Source organism: Acanthaster planci, linkage group LG17 (assembly GCF_054643075.1).
Source record: "Acanthaster planci isolate LZ-2023a linkage group LG17, COTS_SCS, whole genome shotgun sequence".
In the NCBI taxonomy this organism is placed as follows: domain Eukaryota; kingdom Metazoa; phylum Echinodermata; class Asteroidea; order Valvatida; family Acanthasteridae; genus Acanthaster; species Acanthaster planci.
The window spans coordinates 13,124,514-13,144,524 of NC_141793.1; the positions used below are offsets into that span (position 1 = coordinate 13,124,514).

The 20,011-nt window shown below is 40.6% G+C and overlaps 3 protein-coding genes across 3 annotated transcripts; 2 read left to right on the plus strand and 1 right to left on the minus strand.

The window, feature by feature from the left end:
* Nucleotides 1-57: 57 nt before the first annotated feature.
* On the plus strand, nucleotides 58-4,076 carry LOC110973450 (fibrinogen C domain-containing protein 1-like). The gene is made up of 4 exons (XM_022224293.2): nucleotides 58-498; nucleotides 2,529-2,677; nucleotides 2,879-3,146; nucleotides 3,344-4,076. The coding sequence occupies exons 1-4, from the start codon at nucleotides 357-359 to the stop codon at nucleotides 3,595-3,597; spliced, it is 813 nt and encodes a 270-aa protein (XP_022079985.2). The 5' UTR covers nucleotides 58-356; the 3' UTR covers nucleotides 3,598-4,076.
* A 2,133-nt stretch (nucleotides 4,077-6,209) lies between these two features.
* LOC110973449 (ficolin-2-like) lies at nucleotides 6,210-9,805 on the plus strand. Its single transcript, XM_022224292.2, has 4 exons — nucleotides 6,210-6,558; nucleotides 7,188-7,336; nucleotides 7,856-8,120; nucleotides 8,669-9,805. Exons 1-4 carry the CDS (start codon nucleotides 6,414-6,416, stop codon nucleotides 8,923-8,925), a joined length of 816 nt encoding a protein of 271 aa, XP_022079984.1. The 5' UTR covers nucleotides 6,210-6,413; the 3' UTR covers nucleotides 8,926-9,805.
* Nucleotides 9,151-19,760, minus strand: LOC110973430 (uncharacterized). Its single transcript, XM_087147970.1, has 14 exons — nucleotides 19,431-19,760; nucleotides 18,220-18,421; nucleotides 17,814-17,935; nucleotides 17,486-17,569; nucleotides 17,169-17,376; nucleotides 16,940-17,052; nucleotides 16,539-16,600; nucleotides 16,120-16,141; nucleotides 12,870-13,056; nucleotides 12,552-12,673; nucleotides 12,155-12,238; nucleotides 11,290-11,491; nucleotides 10,735-10,847; nucleotides 9,151-10,615 (listed from the first exon to the last, which is right to left on the minus strand). The coding sequence occupies exons 1-14, from the start codon at nucleotides 19,504-19,506 to the stop codon at nucleotides 10,455-10,457; spliced, it is 1,758 nt and encodes a 585-aa protein (XP_087004096.1). The 5' UTR covers nucleotides 19,507-19,760; the 3' UTR covers nucleotides 9,151-10,454.
* Between the last annotated feature and the right edge of the window lie 251 nt (nucleotides 19,761-20,011).

Here is a 20,011-nt window from a genome sequence, read left to right on the forward strand (position 1 = left end):
GTACATGATCATGTGCAAGATATGTAAATATTCTACAAGTAGGCCTCAATGTCTGATTCCGAAATGTTTCATTCTGAGAGAGGATGTGATTTAAGACTGCATGACTTTAACACCCCATTTTAAAAATAGACCAGGCCGTTCGACGTCAGCGGACTCACTGACTCACGTCAAATAACCGGTCTTAACCTCTCTCGCTAATTGATATGCGCGTCTACCGGCGTTCAGCCTTTGTGAAAGGCTCTCCCCTTTGTACACACTGTTGTTGACTGTTTGTTACATGAGTGAACATATCAAAGTTTGAACTGGTTTTTGAGTCAGTGTATGTGTCTTGAGACTTTTTTGTGATCTAAGGCAAGATGGAAGTTTTTACCCAGACTGTGCTCCTGCTTGCGTGCGTAATAGGTTCGACCCGCGCTATCTTTACCAGGAACACTACGGATCGTTGCTGTCCCGACGCTTGCTGCAATGGAATCTTCTTTGGTGGCTTGACTGGAAGTGGTAAGTTGGAAATCCAAAAGTTGACTACTAACTATCGGTTTGGTTCGCTACAAACTAGGAGAAACTGAGAAGTGTATGGGGGTATATCGTCGTAATTTTGAAGGGGTTTTTGGAGTCACTGCTTGTATGGTGAATCTTCTTTGCATATTGGTGAAGTTTAGAGAAATGAACAAACAGTGAATTTTATTTATTTATTATTTATACTGGGTAACTCATTCAGTTCTTAAAAAAACCCTGTTCTCCCACGAGTCCAAGTGAGCAATCATAAGACAAGAAATAAAAAGAGAGCTAAAATTGAACCAGATGAAACTACATATCTATAGATAAAAATACCAAGAATAATCAAATGATGCATGAAACCTGTTCCAAGGTACTGTCAGCAAGAACAATATCAGTATTAAGACTTAGACTCCTGGCCAACTTTTGTGAAGATCCAAACAACATGCTTTTACCTTTAGCTATATTGAGGCACAACCTGTTGTTTGCTAACCAAGTCGTTATTCTATCCATGTCATCATTTAAACGATACTCGATATCCCTAATGTCCTTACTTGAATAAAAAATAGTTGTATCATCTGCATAAAGGACAACCTTGGAGTGCTGGATCACAGTAGGTAAATCATTGATATAAATAAGAAAAAGCAACGGACCTAAAATAGTACCTTGCGGAACTCCAATTGGACAAGTTGTGTACCAGAAGTGACATCACCAATTTTTGTGGCCTGTTTTCTCATAGAAAGGTAGGAGTTGAACCAATGAAGTTCCATTCCATTCAGGCCCATGGATAGCATTTTTTTGAGTAAAATAGAATGATTGACCGTATCGAAAGCTTAACGCAGATCCAGAAAAAACAGCCTTAATTAACATGCCAGAATCAAAGGCTTTTTTAAAAAAAAATCAGAAACATCGATTAAAGTAGTGGTAGTTGAGTGGCGCGGTCTAAAAACCAGACTGCTGCAAGGCTAAACCATTATTGTCAATTAAGAAATGAAAAAGCTGGTTGTAAACTACACGTTCAAAGATCTTCATGACAACTGAGATAACAGAAATTGGTCGATACTTATTGCAATCCAGTGAACTACCACCTTTGTGAATGGGAGTTACTTTGGCCAGTTTCCAGTCATCCTGGACAACTCCGCTTGACAAGCTTAATTGCAAAATATAAGCCAGCTAAAACTGTTGCCCCAGCTTTCAAAAAGCGGCCATTGATACCATCCAAACCCTAAGCTTTTCCAATAGGAATTTTGCAATAACCTGAGCACTTCATATGAAGATACTGTGCTAAAAACAAACCTTTGATCAATCGTATTACGACTATCTACAGTGAAATCACATCCCGATTTAAACAAGTTATCCGGGGCTATTCCCTCATCAGGAAAGTGTTTATTAAAATGGTTAGGCAAATCGATTTTCTGTTGCTTGTTTTTACTAACAAAATAATTATTTATTAATGTTTAGTCAAGAACCCGAGACTACGACAAATTTTCCTGCCGTATATGCAAATTATGCTGTGAATTAGTTGCGATGTTCCAGTTATGATTGACAGGTCTTCTCGCGCAGGCGCGGTGCAAAACCTGCTTGCGTTACTTAACACTAATATTGAAGACTTAGGTGACGTTCTAAGATTAGCTGTCCGGTTTCAGATTTATTTTGGGCCAGAGACAAGACGCAAAATCGTAAGGAAAGAATGAATAAAATTGTTATTTAATGACAAATTTAATTGATTAATTAATTATTTTTTAATAATGATTAATACTCATGAAGAAGTTACACTAAACAAGAACGCTGATTAAGTCTGACAAATATTCTGGCTGTCTTCATTTATAAAAGTCTGTTGTTGGAATCCCTGTAAGTCAAGACGAAGGGGTTTCAAAAACAACATTGAAACGACATAAACGTTTCAGATTGACAACTAAGGTAGCTGGCACTTTTTTGTCATTAACAATGCAAATACATGTATGCATAAACAGTAACAGATATTTAGTGCAGAAATTTTAAGAGCTTTTTCTGTCTGTTTCCAATGTCTACAGCTCCCGAGTTTCTAGCCAAAGACTGCCAAGACATGCGGGAACTCGGTGGTGGCAAAAATGGTCTGTACACCATTTATCCTGCCCATATCGGAAGCTGTGATGGAGTTAGGGTGTACTGTGACCAGGCAACAGACGGTGGCGGCTGGACAGTAAGCACTGGATCGATATCCTCATATCTACATTATTTTGAAAACAGAAGACTCGAAATAACTGACACTCAGAACTAAACCGACATTCATGTTCTTGTGCAAGACAATTTACCCCTGCTTCTTTCTCATTAAGGGATATTATGAAGGTCTTATGTTAACTTAACTAGGGTGGCAACTTCACGATCCTTTTTTCAATTCTAGGTAATTCAGAGGCGCACGAACGGCTGGTTAGATTTCCAGCGGGGATGGGATGAATACCGTAATGGCTTCGGATTCCTGACGGGCGAATTCTGGCTTGGACTTGACCACATCCATCATATTTCCACCCAGACGAGGACTGAACTAACAATCTACATGGAGGACTGGCTCAACACCATTGTTAGGGTCCATTATTGGGATTTCTGGGTGGGAGATGAGGCTTCCAATTACACGCTCAGTGTAAAGAACTTTGACATTGGAAGCGATGTCCGTGAGTATCTTCATCGTCAAAAGTTACCAATCTATCAATTATTCAAGGAACAGGTGGATAATATGCCTGTAAAAGTGTACACGCTAAACTCATACAATTTTGCTTATTTAATTTGAACTGTCTCCTTACCCTTTGTGCTTAAATACGGCAGGCCAAAATCCCCCTTCTTTTCACCATCTGCTCTCATCTCTTTTCAGCTGACGGTTTGAAAATTCATCACGGGATGAAGTTTACCACCTTCGATCGGGACAACGACCGGTTTCTCGGTAACTGCGCCGTGGACTACACCGGGGCTTGGTGGTATAATGCCTGCCTGGAGTCGAACCTGAACGGCCAATATCTGAGGGGGAACAACCCGTCGGCTTACGGGCAAGGTGTCGTCTGGACTCCATGGACGGGCTACACGTACTCACTAAAGACTGTAGTCATGATGATCAGGCCGGTGGTATAAATAAAACTTTTTACTATCGTCGTCAACACGCCCTGGGTTTACCGTTGAATAAAACGTGCACGCTCTCACATTATTAGGAAATTCTTTCTGAACACGCACACTTTGCATAACAACAATGCAAACCTTTGTCAATCGTTGCAATATTGATTTATACCCATGGTCGTTCAGATATTTTACTGCAAGCATGATTATTTGACATCTTAAAGTAATCACAACATTCGCCTTTATGGTTTTCGTATTGAAATATTTAGAGTTCTGCTTATTACAGACATCAAGGTTAGATCTTACTGGTTAACAACAAATTGGTTGGGGTTTGATAAATTCGATCGACATAGATCCAACACAACAAAAATAGTGGCTTCCGTTGCATGTTATAGCATAATCGTAGGGAAGGGATAGGTAGAAAAACATTCAATTTTTATGATTGAAATCTTGACAAACGAGATGTAGAGAAATTAAACTGGAAGAAGAGAGTATAACTCCTTTGCTTTTCTGTTGTTAATTCTTCAAGGTTCAATTATTGCTTCAACAAGCTCAATATATTGCACACCCCAAAGTTCTCTGCTAAAAGCTGAAAGGAGTACACAATGCTCCTATTTCCCCTTGGTATTACGGTCGTTTGGGGTTTTGGTTAGCGAACAGAATTTCTAAAAAGAAATTGACGTTTTAGCCTACACCACAAGGAGACAGATCAATATATCTGGTGAAGAAATTCAGTTGAGATATACACTGATTTCTCATCCTCGAACTCACGTGTTAAGACGACTTCATAGAGTTCAACTCTTAAGTTTCTTAGGTCATTCAGTAAAAACTATTTATGGCAAGTCCTTACTGACAAACAACGCCCCAAGTTTCTTTGAGCAGAGGTAAAGGAAGCATCAATCATTGGGCGGAAAAATGTTGAGGGTGGGTTAATGAAAGGGCTGGGGTTAAAGTAGGAACGATCTGGAAACAGTTTTGGCCCTGTGGATGCATCCATCCAAAAGTATGATGGTCTTACTCCTTGGCCCTCTATTGACCTTGACGTCATCGCTGAGTATAAACAATCAAAAGGTCATGTATATACAGGAATAGTGCAATGTAAACATGAGATCGAACACAAAGAGACAGAGTGACGAAGCTAAAACCAAATCACATTTACTATGAAAAAACCAAAGCATTTTCTAGGTTGTTCATTTCCAGGAAAGAGACTAGTTTTACTCGACAAGATACAAGTTAGTAATCACAAGACCTGATTAACCTCCAAATAAATGATATTGAAAAGTTAGAAAGCGTCACTCTGTGTCATGCCAGGTTCAATCAGTGACAGGAATTCTTAAGAACTTGTCTTTCCCTGAGTTCATATGACTGCGATCAGTCCCACAAACACAAAATAAGTGTGGATTTTTGTTTACTGAAACTTGTGAGGCTCTCATTAGAGTGCTTTGTAGCAACAGGAGTTCACTTCTTTCCATGAATTACAGGACCTACATTGTTTGCTTATTTTACGACTCAAAGCAGCAGGTCCAAACATCCATTTTCAAAAGCATTTATACGTGAAAAACATCATACAGGGTGTCCACGTAAAAAGTATACCAAGATAAATATATTACGAAGATGTCAGATGTGCATTGACAGGAATGGTGGCCGGGGGGGGGGCACAGCACATTAAACTTATGAGGTGAGTAGCGAAACTAAAGCAGATTAGACTGATTTAGATACATTCCTTGTTTTCAACAATGTGTTCTTAAAGCAAAGGCATTTGGTGTTCTGCACTCGTGCATGGTCGAGCCTTGCTAATCAAATACGCAAACTTGTCACAGTGCGGATTTCAGTGTCCTTATCATCGATGTAGTTTGTTCACTCATCTGTGTTAATAACATTGCAAGCTGCATGTATACCATTACAAAGAGGTCGTTCTGCCCTTTCTGGAGATATATTTCTCTCTTATATTATAAAGTAGTTTTGCCATTACAGTAATTTTCATCTCGGTGCACTTTTTTATGGACATCTTGTATTTAAATAAAAAAGGCCTTTTACCAAAATTGGAATGAAATCATTGTTTATCATGACCACAATGATTAAGCCCTTTTTGAACATTCACTTTTACAATGAAAGCTTACCATCTGTTTAGCATAAAAGAGAATTTTAACTTGACACCCATATTCAATACATTCTGTACTTTCGGACTCAAACTCAGCACCACGAAGCCTCCGAACTATCAACCTTATGTAAACCTGCCGGCGTGTTATAAATAGACACCACATGATACTATGCGTCATCAGTGCGTTTCCTCCAAAGTTAAAACCAATTACCGGTGACCCTTTACATAAATCTCGGCAAATTTTAAAGGAACTCTTCAAAGCGCTTAAAAAAGCACGTATCTGTCTGTTGAAATCCGACCACTCTCGAAAAGTTGTAAAAGGTAACACATTTTAGTCAAGTTGTACAAACTGCGCAACAGAAGTTGGTATGTTGACAAGAGTGTTAACGACCTTCTTTGGAAAGTGAAAATCCAACTTGGCGTTGAGGTGGAGGCTGAGATCGCAATGTTCTCATTTTCTGACCACCCTTTGTCTTGAATGAGTTGGTCCCGTCTCTGGGTGACTCACCCCGTGTGACGTGGGTACTGTACGGCCTCCACTCAGGCACCAAAGACGACCGAACTTAACCGTCTCTCCCGTCTGTCCAGCCAACACGGGCGGTTCTTAGGCCCACAAATATTCGCCATTTTTCTTGATTCCATTTATTTCCAAGGCACAAGAAATCATCAAAACTTCAATCTAGCGAGGAGGTTGGTGCCGGTATTTTTTAAAAGGACCTAGAGAGGAGGAACAATGATGAAGCTGGTTTGTCTAGTCGTGGCGATACTGTGTGTGTTGGAGACGGTGGGACAGCAAATAGCGCAGAAACCACCCCCGGCTATCCCACCACCTGATAAAACCTGCTGTGGAGGTATATACAACGGTGCAGCGGGCGGAGGTAAGTGGTACATCACGGAATCTAAAGTGAATGTTTCAGTCACACCAAATGGTTGTTAGTAAAGAATTTGAGTCTATTTGTCCCACCAAGCTCTTGGGTACATGGCCATTCGTTAAACCTAGCTATGTTTCAAATGAGAAACAGACGATATGACCTAAAAAAGAAAAGCTTACATCTGTGAACCAAAACGTGTTAATGTAAGTCGCTGATGTTTGGTGGTTTATTATCAAGACGTGAAGTGGTGTTTCTTGATCTTTGAATCTGCACAGAACTTTATTTGACTTGTTATTTTCCAAAAATATAAAGTCGAAAGGAAACAGGGATTTTATTTTAAAATAGATGCATTAATGCTGTAATATGTAAATTTATCAGCGCCCTCTAGCTGCCAGGCTAGTCAGGGAAATCGTCGCGTGTATAAACGTATGATTCACTCCTATGACGTCAGAATTGTTCAACTAAAAATAAGCCTACGAACGTTAATGAAACGGCTAACCTTTAGCGTTTCGATTAAGTCTAAAAGAAAACGGCTAGGGAAGAAAAATAACGACAAGGGCGAGATGAATTGTAACTGTAACAGGTTATTTAAAAGTCATCTTTGATCAAGTCTTTCCTTCCCAATGTCTTCACAGCCCCTGTACACATGCCAACCAACTGCCAGGACATCCGGGAACTCGGCGGTGGCCGCGATGGCGTGTACACCATCTTCCCAGCGTTCTCTGACTTGTGTCGGCCAGTAAGAGTCTTCTGTGATCAGTCGATCCAAGGTGGCGGCTGGACGGTAAGACTACGGAAACTCAAATTGACAGCTTGGGCTTAAAACCTCCCACATGACACAGTTATGTAATGGCCGATGTATGCCGATTTAACGAAAGGTATTTCGTGGTACAAAACCTGAAACAGGCTTTTTGTTAACATATCATGACGTGTGCACGCGGATTGCATCGACGATTTTCACTCATACTCGTAATTTTAACACGGTCTCGACAACAGAATGGAAAACTGCAAGTTGCTACAGGAGGTTAAATGTGATCATTGACATTACACGAAACAAAGAGGGACATATAAGGTCAAAATGAGATACTATTGGACAGAACGTTCTCGGTAAGCAATCCTTTTCGGCTGCACAGTGTTTGTTAGGCTGTGATGTACGACAAAACACGTTGTGGTTACATTACAACCTGTATAGCGTTTTTCAAACGAGACACAAAAGAGGTATTGGGGAAACGCAACTTACCCATGTGAGTTTTTTTCTTTCTTTGCTGACTCGAATCGTATTATTTCGGCCTGCCTCGCTCAGGTGATCCAAAGACGAATGGACGGCCGACTGAATTTCAACCGTGACTGGGCATCTTATCGGGACGGTTTCGGCTACAACTCGGGCGAACTTTGGCTAGGCAACGAGGTGATCCACGCCATATCGGCGCAAGCTCGCTACGAGCTTCTGGTTGTGCTGGAGGATTGGCAGTTCACTACCGTCGAGTCACACTACCGTAACTTCTACGTGGGTAGCGAGGCCACCAACTACACGCTGCGGGTGGCTGGGTTCACTGGAGGGCCTGCAGGTAATGTTTACGTGGGCCGTTTTCCAATACTCAACGTCGGCTCCGCCGCAGGCTTCAACTGTTTTTTAATTAACTAGCTGACGTTGAAGCTGTAAGCGCAGTAATTAGTTTAATAGTGCCATCAAATAAGATGCAAGAAAGCCAGATATTACATTAATCCAATTCGATTTAAACACTTCAGGCCCACAATCGGGGATTGGTTTTGGGAACGAAGCCTCCGACGGAGCCCAAGTCGAGTATTGGAAAAGGGCCCTAATTCACGTTCAGTGAAGGCAGTCAACCGAACGCCTTCTATTGAATGTATTATTTAACATTGACTTGGGCGGGATGGGGAAATCGTTCAGATCTAAGGGACACTTGAATTACTAGCATGGATAGACCTTAAATCAACGTTTTATTTAATTCGGAGCATTTTCAAGGATGATGGTCTATAGGCCTAAGTCAGTCTTAGACTTTTTATTTAAGCCAATACTGAGGACTCAAGATTTGTATTCCAGGCTAGCTTTGAGGACCACGGCCATCTATTAATCATGATCTTTGACCTATAGGTGACGCTCTATCCGCCCATAACGGCAACCAGTTCTCAACCTATGACCGAGACAACGATCGCTGGGCAGGAAACTGTGCTGTGGAGTACACGGGGGCGTGGTGGTACTCGACCTGTCATAATTCCAACCTCAACGGCCAGTACCTGCGTGGCATCGTGGGAGCTGGACAGAACGCCAAGGGTGTAGTCTGGTTCACTTTCCACGGCTACGGCTACTCTCTCAAGACGTCTATCATGATGATACGACCAAGATTCTGAGCAACTCTTATTGCATACATTTGGCGTGTATCATTGGGGCGTTGGGTTTAGACACTTGGCACGACAGCCATCTCCGTCTGGAGTCCCGTCTCCATGCATGGCTGAGTTTTGCAGCTTGATGCGAGAGATTGAGATGAATGTCGTGCACATATGAAACGCCTTGCCATACGTTCGTATTTTTTCAAAAGTTAGCTTCGAGGCAAGCACTTACAATTATCAGGTCGGTTATGAGATATTATCAGAAGTATTATTAATGTTATATTCTCCAAAATAGTATCGTTAATAACCAATGCAAATGTAGACATTTACAAGACATTAGCAAACATTACAAATTTTACGGCAAAGCTAGCTTGAGTCACTCTCTCAATGTAACATCAGTCTCAGATAATGAAAGATGAATAATTAGAATTCATTCATTTCCTTAGGTACAATTAAGTTTGATTTATTCCTAGAGCTGTGGACAAATGTCAAGATGTAGAGATTATGACCCGCCAACTTTAAAGTAAAAAAGATCACTTTTCGGAGACATTGAGGAAGTTAAATTACTTGGTTTTCGATTGTAGTCTTGTTGATGTGTTTGTTGTACATTGACAATGACTGTATCTTAACTGTGATATCGTACATCACCCCCTTGAAGCAGGCACTCTTCGACCTCTTCGAGACATCTGAAGTATTCGAAGAATCTGGGTCTTTCATCTTGACTAATGCGTAATTTGATGTGCTCCTCTATGCTGTGACTAAAGTCTCAACGGACTTTCCTTCTCTTAAAGTAGCGTGGATTAGATCTCGATCCAGCACGGTGACTTGTGTGATAACAAATGTTAATTTTTTTGATAGTTTCTCAACAAACGTCACGGATTAAAAGCAAATATTCCTTTGAGATAGTCCGACCCGTGCACCTTTTCATTCCCGTTAAAATTAAAAAAAAAAAAAACGCTTATACTTATACTTTTAATGAGTCACAAAAAATATTTGTATGAAACTATTCGTAGCTCGGAAGCAGTAATCCTAATGTTCTGAGTAATATTTACAAATCAAATAAATCTTTACTTTTTGTTACGCGAGTTTCCTCCTAGGATAGCAATATGCAGGGGATCATCAAGACCGGCTAAGGAATTATGACAACTATTGTTTATAATGTAACTATAAGACCTCTTCACCATAGCTCTACTGTCCGCTGAAAGAAAAGTCAGTTCATAAAGAAAGAAGCGCTTTGTGTAAATTTAGTTGAAAGCTATGTCAGTTTATAACAGTAAAAATGGCTTTAGCCGCATAAGCGTTCGTGTTAGGCCAATTTTCACGATTAATTAATAATTTTCAAAATTGATATACCTTATTTTCAACTGTGTAAATTTTAAAAGCATCACCACAAACATGGATTCTAAGGTATAATTATAGTTGGGCTATAACTCAGTCAGTTGAAATATTCAAATTAATATAACTACACTTCAAATACAACAAAGTCGCACTCATCGTCCCTTATTCTGTGGACTCGGAGACTTCTTTTGTTTCGCCCAACTCGTGAATATTCACACTGACGTCACAACATCTAACAAAAATACAATCAGAGACAGGAAGGCGACAGACTTGCCAACAGAGGGAGCCCCATTGCCTGGCCCTGTCCCAACATCAGTTTCCTCGTATCTGAATTCGACGTGATCCCCGTCGGTTACAGCCGTCATGGATAGATCTGTTAGTGTGGAAAAGGATATAGTACATTACAAATGGGAATGAATAAGCCAGAAAGAAGTGGTAACCACTAAAATTAAAAACAAGGAGACCCTGGTCCCAAATCAAGTGAATGATTACCATTAGGAAGGGCCTGGTTGGTACCCGCACGGAAGGCAATCCATTTGTTGTTCTCGCTGTTTACCACCCCATTGAGTGACGTCACGGCGTAGTCTGTCATAGTCAGCAAGGCCCTTGAACAAGGTGAATATCAAAGAAATGCTGAGATGCTTCAATGTGGTTTGGAGGAAAGTTGGTATAAACGGCTGCAGCAGAATCGTATGGGTTCAAAGGGTTTGTGTGCGTAATTTTGCTCTGAACTCGGGAGTGTTGCTCCCATGGGTAAGATGTTGTTTATTGTTTGCTCTAGACCTTGGCAGTTTTAGTTGTGACACAACAAGGCTCATTAACTATTGGGTTACATTTTCGGGAAACTAGGTTATTGATATTAATTCCATACCACAGGACCTGAGAGCCAAACCAAAGTCCATGGGCTCAAGGTGGGTTACCAATTCTGAGAAGCTGGGTCTAAGTCCTGGGGCGTCTTCGTAGGCTAGGAGTTTCAAGCTTCCATTACACACCACATAACAAATCCCTGCTTCACAAAAAGCGCTAATATAAATTGTTCCAACTTACTTCACCGATAGGGGTATTTGGCTGTTTGCGATGTCCAGGAGAGAAAACGCTGTTGTTGAATCCGAAGGAATCAAAACTAACTGCTTACAGACACGCTTGAAATTGGAGTTAGGGGGAACATTGGCACCCGAGATTGTCAGATAAGCAATCTTGTAGGTAAGAGACATGGTCGGGTAAATAATGGACGGGCCGCTGCATGGTCCTGCCATGGGGTCAATGAAGAAAAGTCAATTAAACGGTCATGTAAAAGTTTACTTTTCGATTTCCACAACAATCTTGTGAGCACTTTGTCCAATACATATGTAGTATTTATTTTATATCCTGCATCTGTTTAGTGTTTAGTAAAATGGCTGGCATTTGAAGTTGCGTGCATCAAAGTAATCCTCATATGTGAAACTTAAACAAATTTTTTATGAAACACGGATTTCATTTTAACAATGAAGCTTTTGGGAACAGGACATTTTATCACTGCTATTGTAATATGTCGCAGTTTAGTCAAACTTCAATTCTTTACGCTTTGTTCCATTTACTCATTGCAGCTATCCACGACTGCCGGTACCGCAGAACAAAACTTTATCAAACATGAAGTAATTTAGAGGGGGTTCCTGGTTCCGCACAAGAACGGATGTTTTGGAGGGGTGGCCCCAAATCTGGACATTTTCCATGTAACCCTTTAGAGCCTTTCTGAGGGATGCAGCTACATTCTGGTGTTCTTTATAAGCCTTTGGAAAGAAGAAGAAGGTAATGAACGAAAATGGCTTTTCTCTTATCTGAAAACAAAACTGTCTCGTGGTGGTGGTGGGCCAGGGTGGGGGGCTGGCCCCTTTGGTCCCTTGGGGGTCTATCCTTGTATCTGCAAACTAACCTGTGTAGGTCTGATTATGAGAAGTACTGTTGTTAAACTGCCAAATGTAGGAACTGCTGTCGGTAATATGAAGAAAGTCCACACCTGAAATACACAAAAACATATTTTCTTTCTCATTTTGATAATTCAGTGACTGTTTGACAAACAATTGCTTTGCGGGATTTATGGAATGCCTTTCTCGTTTTAGCGGTAGGGCACAGACAGAAATAAGAAAAGTTCAATTTTTTGTGTACAAATCGTTTACTTTTCCTTGAAGTCTGTTGAAGTCCAACTGTTTAAAATTTTAAAGAACTTCGTCAGGGCTGACAGGACCGTTTTCCCTCTTCTTTCGCGATGCTGCATACTTTGTGGCTAAAGCAAAAAGCAAGGCAAATGGAAAACTACGACTGTATCTTACCGACAGGTGTGAGCATCTGAGTAGCATTGTCGAAAATGAACCAGAAGGTGGTGTTAGTGTTCGAAATTCCGTTGATTATATTGATGAAGTGTCCATACATTGCGAACAAAGTTGAATTAAATCTATATCAAAAATGAAATATAAAATGCATGAGTTGTTTGTCAACTTATTTTATGCTGCAATTGTGATGTTTTAATCTTTTCAATTCTCATGACATTTTCTCCGGATAATGTGCTTTAAAATCCCTTCGATATCTAACTCATAGGGTTAGTCCAATGTTTTCCTTTTGTTTGGTGGTCACCAAAAGGAGGTACCTACTGAAACTGGCTGCCATGTTGTTGCTGAGCGGCAAGCATTCCTTGATACACCGTAGCGTTGTCTGGTACCCAGTATTCCATCCCGCACAGAGCCATTCCGGGCCCGTCAACTGACTGGTAGGAAGTTACCAGTGTTGCGTTGATTGGCGGACCTGACGTCATATCTGCTGCGGGACAAGGGTCGTAGCCTGCAAGTTTGAGGCAGTTCGGGAAAACTTTGCTGGATTAATTGATCAGTTTGCCGAAAGATAAATGTTACCAAACAAAAAAGTGAGGAGTTTCAAATCAGGGACACACGGGCTTATAACGAACATGCTTTGAGTGGTTATCGTATAGGCCAACGTCAAGTTCGACGGACTGATCGAGCTTGTTTTAGTTTCGGCTGGGTTGGATCATTTGAACATGGGGGACAGACAGTGGAGCCGGTCCAAATACTGATTATTAGTAGCGAGGTTTGCATTCTCGTCCGTAACAAGTCGATTACAGGTTCGCTCACGACACAATGGGATGAGATCACCAAGGGACGACTTTATCAAAGTGAACTTGTATGTATCTCATGATTTCAGAGCCTGAATGACTTTAGGTTAATTTGAGAATTTTAATGACCCTACAAATGCATGTGTATTCTCAAAAATAAAATACAGCAATAGGACATAACTATGACAGATGTTATCCACAGTCAACTTGGATCACAAGCAACATTCTCTTGATTATTCTATGGTTTAAAATGTGCCTGGGAAAATTAACAAGGGAAGCATGCAAAAGCAAGAACACACACATAAGTCACCCCAGACAATGAAACTTTTTGTGCAACTGTTTATGAAGGGCTTTGACAACACGAACTCAACATTTTTCACAAAAGTTTCAGTACTCCTTGATATAAAGTACAAGTTGTGCTTTCATTTATTTTTGGAGGGGGAAATCCCTTTCATTCAATGAAATTGTTTAAACCCGAAACGCTTTTCAGTGGCACATGTTTAGCTTTTTGAAATCCACTTAGCATTTCAACACATTCCCAAACGCACAATGCTAAACATATCGAGGTTAAACATGACAGAATGTGGGTATAAAAATGTGTTTAACTCAGCACGTCGTTTTTACAGCGTGCTTCAAGGTCATGTCCTACGCGATATATTTCCTTTGTAGTGTTTGATCCGGGTTTCTGAGAACGTCAATTGTTTGTTTTCTCCGGGAAGGCAAAAGATCCGGGAAGCATTTCTGGTTGAAGGGTCATAACAACCAAGGGAAAACAGAATGAAAGTGGCCATTGTACATGAAATAGTCAACACGTTCAATCGCGTTCAAAATCGTGAAGCAAGTCAGTGGTAGAGTTGCGTCAGGTTTAAACGAGAAAATTATGGGAAGGAACAAATCATTCAAACCCCTTCACGATAGAATATTTTATTTTACCATGAACAAAGCAAAGCGATTTTGATTCGATTTATTTCCCTTCACAAGGAAATAAACTAAACGCACAAGGTTGTGCTTGGAGGATACACAGCAGAAACGAAAGCTCACACGAGGTCGTTCAATCTGTTTTCAACTGAATTCTACTTTTTAAGCTTAAGCTTCGCTTTTCTGACTGCAATGAAAAGACCAATCGGACAAGGACATCTCAGAAATCAGAGTTCCCGTTGAGATGTTTTTTAAAATTCCTAACTTATCTCGAGTAAAGTTACATAAAAATTTCTCGTTTACAAATTCAAATATAATAACTAAATGAAAAAAAATTGAAAACATGGAAAAATAATGCCTGAAGAATCTGCCAAAACTTTGTTGGAAAAGGCGAGCACATTACATGTATTATCCTACTTGGAAGGTTGGAGTGGGACAGACAAACGTTGCCGCGGTTTCTTAAGAGTTATGTTGGTAACTCAACAGAAAACGTAACGGACTTACCGGCTACTACGGTTAGACAGGGTGTCAGCACAGCCAAAACGATGGCTACCATAACTGCAGAATAATTCTTCGGCATTTTGCTCAGTAGAAAAGTTTAGAAGTGAGCGTTGTATCTACGCCAGTTGCACAAGACGAAGCAGACACAGGCAGTGAACACACGACTGCTCTTTATATACCGATATCCGGGGATACACAAAGGACAATTCAATATTCATTTTTGAAGGTGATAACATTTGCTATAAATAGGGAGGGGGAGCTGTTCCACTGTGTAGGTATGTTTTGAGTTGCGTCGAAAGGGAAATCCCTAAAACGCAGTCACCATTGAAAATCACATCCGGCATGCAGTGGAAACCTCACTTCTGGCTTTGAAATCAACACGGGTGTGAGAAAAACAAGGAAGGTAAATAACTCCGGGCGTACTGTCACCAACCATAAAATTATCCATGACAATCACTGGTGAGAACTACATCTACAAATGTTATTGGAATCTATTCAAGGAGAGGAGTATTTGAAATATTCATCGCATGTGTCACTATTTTCACAATCGAATAAAGACGTGGATGTAGATTTTTTATATATTTATCTGAAGGTCATTCCAGTATAGAACCGTTAAGCAAAAACAGTCCATAGTTGAATGCAACGAAAAATGCTAACCTCTTGAAAATATTCGGTGTATTATAAAAAAAACTCCATTAATTGTCCTGATCTAATATTGTGTGTCTCCCTGTGGCACTATTTTAATGTGAAGCTTTATCTTAACTTAATGTAGGAATATGAGTTTTAGCAGCCGTCTAGTTGAAGTAACAGTAATTCATTCATAGAGGCCATGAATATTCAGTGACTATTTGTCTTAGTGTACTTGCTTTAAACAAATACTGGATTCTTTTTGAATAGTCTCATTCTTAGGCAAGATTACTTTTGTCACTATTATCTGAATAATTTAGAGGATAGATACATTTTAACTGGGTTTTGCGAACAATGAGCGGGAGGCACCCAACACTAGGATAGCACGCATATGGTTTCGCGCTCTCTCGCTACTGTTTTGTTGCTGCCGAGATTGGTGACATAACAGCATTACAAATTACTATCTTTTCCATGATTTAGGGGATACGTCATTCGCATTTCTGCCAATGAGCTTGTCCTGCAAAGTTCACAGAAGACACTGATTTGTGTGGCTTTCAGTCTGATCTATTCTTGCGGCTCAGGGCGAGTGAAATTTGCTGAGTGGTCAGAGTTTCTTTTTGAAGTTTTATGGCCTTTCTGTATGTAGATATGGCACACACAGTGCTGTGTTGCATTAGACAATGGCAGCGTAACGTACATGTACTTGTAAAACATATTTTATTGTCTACAATTGGCAGGGATTTTGATTTTCTTTTCCAGATCTGGAATTCATCAACAAAAATTTCTGGTGGGCAACTATCGTCTGGTGGTACATTTTCATCTTGATATGCTCAACTTCTTTTCACGTGGGTGAACCTGTCCACCCTAAGGTTCACTAGGGTGCCGCCTCGTGTTATCAACTTGCCTCACGATTATATTTCTTATCATGAATGTACTGACAGTTTTTCGTGGCTTCTATGTATCAGAGACAGTGACTTTCTACACCTCAAAGTTGAACTTGTGCGTTCTTTTTAAAGTCAGACAAAGTGCCACTTGAATGTTAACAGGAAATTTACACTGACGTCATCCCTGGCAATACCATTAGGGGCAACAGAAGAACAACAAACTGGCCCACAGAGGGCGCCCCGTTGCCTGGTCCCGTCCCGACCTCCACCTCCTCGTATCTGAATAGGATATGATCCCCGTCAGTTACAGCCGTCATGGATAGATCTGAAATTGATGCAGCAGAAGTAAAGGCTATGGTTAAAAATAACAAGACGGCAAAAACGAGAGGCAAAACAATGAACAAACAGGCAGCAAAGTGTAGTAGAACCTGCTATTATACCGAAAGTTTGACAATTAAATTAGCAAGAAGTAGGACAACAGAAAGAGGAAGACGGCTACGTTTTGCCTGGGATACGAGCAAAAGAATGAACAGAAATCAACCGAGAGCCAAGTAAAGTAACAGCAAAGTAGAAGTACTAAACGAACAGGAGCAAGAAGAGATAACAAACAAAACATGCAATAAGCAAATAAATTGTAGGAATAAGTTAAATTAGTATTAGCTACCGTAAGGGATCGGTCCGTCGGTTCCTGCTTTGTAGCCAGTCCATCGGTAGGTCTCATTATTGGCAATGCCACTGAATGACGTCACAATGCTCTCCTGCCTATTCAACTCAGCTCTTGAAAACGAAAGAATATCAGGTCAGAATTCAACGACTAGAAGCAGAGTCTATTTACTCACTGCCATTTGCCACAAGCAATAAATCTGCAGACAGGTATCAGTAAGTATACTTACTCTATAGACAATGGTATCTGACTATTGGCTATTTCCAGCAGTCGGAAGACGCTACTTGAATCCGATTGAACCAACACCAGTTGCTTGCACACACCCTTGAACTTGTTGTCAGTGGTCTGGATTACATTAGTGCCGGAGACGGTCAGGTACACGACCTTGTAAGTAAGGGGCGCAGATGGAGGAATGATGGACGAACCCACACATGGTCCTATTGAACCAAATTCACATGACATGAACATTGATCAAGAAATATATTGGGGGGGAAATTGTTCTATCTAACACAAATAACAAGCTTTCATAATGTTGAAAGTACTCACCGACATATGTATCATTTGGGTAGGTACCATTGGAATAGTGCCAAATGTAGGAACTGTTAGCACCAAGTTCGATGAAATCAACACCTAAAAAGTAAAACATTCTTTTTAATTCCTTGAAGAGAAAAGCACTCGAAAGAACTTTACGCTCCTTCTAATGGATAAGCTCAGGTAAACTCCCCACCATCAACATTAAAGTAGTAAAGGGTAAAGTAACCATAAATTTCTTTTTTCATTACAAAAGTTTGAACAGTGGTGATGACGCCATCAACTGCAAGCGCCGTGTTCAAAGCGCCCTCTGTTGACGAGCAAGAGTACGAGGATTCCGTACCAACAGGGGTGGTCCGCAGTGTAGTTTTGTCGAATTTGTACCAGTAAAAACCGCCCTCAGACCCAACGTTGTTGATGGAGCTGATAAAGTGTCCCCACATCTGGTGTAAAGTGGAGTTAAACCTGAAAACACAGCAGACGATATATTAGAAAATGCACTATTGATTTTTGCTGTGATGTCTTTTAGTCTCTCTCTTTTCTTGTGCCGCTTGTTATACAAGGCAACTTTAATGTGGGTTTTCTCGCAGAGGCCGTTTTTGTCAAGAAGAGATGTATTTTTCTCTTTTATCTCTATACAAACGATAACAGATTTAAGTCTCTTGTCGCACGTCAACTGCACACAAAGGTCTATAATCATCTCGTAGGTACGTCCATCTCAACTGGACACCGTCTATGTCTGCTCTTACTCAAAACCGTCGCCATGTTGTTTATTAGCTGCAAGCATTCCCTGGTACAGCGTTGCTTTGACTGGTACTCTGTATTGCATACCACACTGAACTATGCCAGCACCGTCAACTGACAGTTCTGAAGTCACCAGTGTGTCGGCTATGGGAGGTCCTTTCGTCATTTCCATTAAGGGGCAAAGTGCGTCATGACCCGGATGATCAGCTGTGTGCATTGAAATTTGAAAAAAAGTCAAATCGTAACGTAGAGTTCTTTAGATCTTGAGTTTTTGTTTGAAAAGGCTTTACACATTCGAGAACCTGTGCAAAAGGAATTGGCCACAAGACAGTTTTTGCTTTACTCATTAAACACTAATAGCTTTTGGTCTCATTGGGGAATGGTTTACAAAGGAATAGGCCTACGACAACTAGTCATTTCTGAGTTTTATGTCGAAGTGACATTAAATGTAGGCTAAAACACACGGACATTATGCTCTGTAACATGTCCAGGTGTTCCACACACAAATCCTTTGCCACAAAGACTGCGAAAAAGAATTTGTGCAGGATAGCAAAGTTCAGGTCAGTGCTTTTGTTACGGGGGATATACACAAAAGGTCCACTCATGTATATCCCTCCGTAACAAAAGCAATGGCCGGGAAGATGGCTGCCATGCATAAGTTTGTACAAAACATTTACAGATTCATATGTCACAGTTCATTGTAACTTTAAAGCCTTCAAAGTAGGAGTCGTTGTTGTTACTCTAGGCCTATTGTTATTAAATTGTTCAGCTTGGCTGAGTCAGAAATGGTCTCTGCGTGAGCACTTTAAGTGATTTCATAATACTTATATTTCCTATCTTGGCAGGTGGACAAAGGTTTACTAACAATATTGAAAGCACCCGTTAAGATAAAAGATACAATTACGGTTTTACTTCCTGCTTAAGGCTTTAGGTTTCCAAGAGAAGAAATCCAAGCTGAAAGTAGATGCTTAATAGAGATAAATCAGCCTATATGGCTTACCGTGTGGCTTTGCATGGGGGAAATAAAGAATTGAATTTGTAACACATTACGATGACAATAGTAATACATGGTAATGGCTGCCGGGGCACACACACACAAGTGCCTGAATCTGAACATTTGTGAGGTCGCCTACACACCAACGCTCAGGTATTTTGTCTGGTGGACTTTGGATGTAAAACACAGCAAAGGGAGAAAGACAAATTTAGTTGAACTCACCAGTAACTACAGTCAGACAGTGCACAAACACTGCCACGAACACAGGCAAATGGACAACTGACGAAGTAACCGACATTATGAAGACTATAATGGAATACACGTGGCGTCCCGGTACTTAACCGCACAGCAGATGATCCACCACTCAGTTGCGCAAATGAGCCCCCTACCGAAAATGCATTGTGCATACATAAGGCGCCTGGAATAATGGTACATTCTACAATAGACTAAATATGGATCACTGGCTTTCTGTTGAGTTATTGTGAATAAATCAGACGACTTCATTTCACACGCGCAAGTACTCCCTATACTGCACCAGACTGTCTCTGAATTATTAGGTGGTGGTTGTAAATAACACATGAGCTGTGTGTCATTTGATTACACATGGCAGGCAAAGGCTTAGTCTCCTCGCATCTCGCAAAACAATACCACGCATGCGCAAACGGGTGTCCAATCATGGAATGGTTTTGGACTTTCAAAGAGCCAGGAGACTGGACGCAAAGGCCGAAGAACGTGAAACTGTACTCTTTTGGTTGATTACTCCTTGCTGGGTGATTACAAAGACCAAGTTGCAATATTTGAGC

What these genes read in the sequence shown, in the direction of transcription:
- LOC110973450 (XM_022224293.2), top strand. Translation starts at nt 357, where the DNA reads ATGGAAGTTTTTACCCAGACTGTGCTCCTGCTTGCGTGCGTAATAGGT. An exon ending in TGGTGGCTTGACTGGAAGTG is followed by an intron (nt 499 to 2,528) that starts GTAAGTTGGAAA and finishes CAATGTCTACAG; the next exon opens with CTCCCGAGTTTCTAGCCAAA. An exon ending in TGACATTGGAAGCGATGTCC is followed by an intron (nt 3,147 to 3,343) that starts GTGAGTATCTTC and finishes ATCTCTTTTCAG; the next exon opens with CTGACGGTTTGAAAATTCAT.
- LOC110973449 (XM_022224292.2), top strand. Translation starts at nt 6,414, where the DNA reads ATGATGAAGCTGGTTTGTCTAGTCGTGGCGATACTGTGTGTGTTGGAG. An exon ending in TCCAAGGTGGCGGCTGGACG is followed by an intron (nt 7,337 to 7,855) that starts GTAAGACTACGG and finishes TGCCTCGCTCAG; the next exon opens with GTGATCCAAAGACGAATGGA. An exon ending in GTTCACTGGAGGGCCTGCAG is followed by an intron (nt 8,121 to 8,668) that starts GTAATGTTTACG and finishes TTTGACCTATAG; the next exon opens with GTGACGCTCTATCCGCCCAT.
- LOC110973430 (XM_087147970.1), bottom strand. Translation starts at nt 19,506, where the DNA reads ATGTCGGTTACTTCGTCAGTTGTCCATTTGCCTGTGTTCGTGGCAGTG. An exon ending in CCCAAATGATACATATGTCG is followed by an intron (nt 17,377 to 17,485) that starts GTGAGTACTTTC and finishes TTGGTTCAATAG; the next exon opens with GACCATGTGTGGGTTCGTCC. An exon ending in TCAGATGCTCACACCTGTCG is followed by an intron (nt 12,239 to 12,551) that starts GTAAGATACAGT and finishes TGTGTATTTCAG; the next exon opens with GTGTGGACTTTCTTCATATT.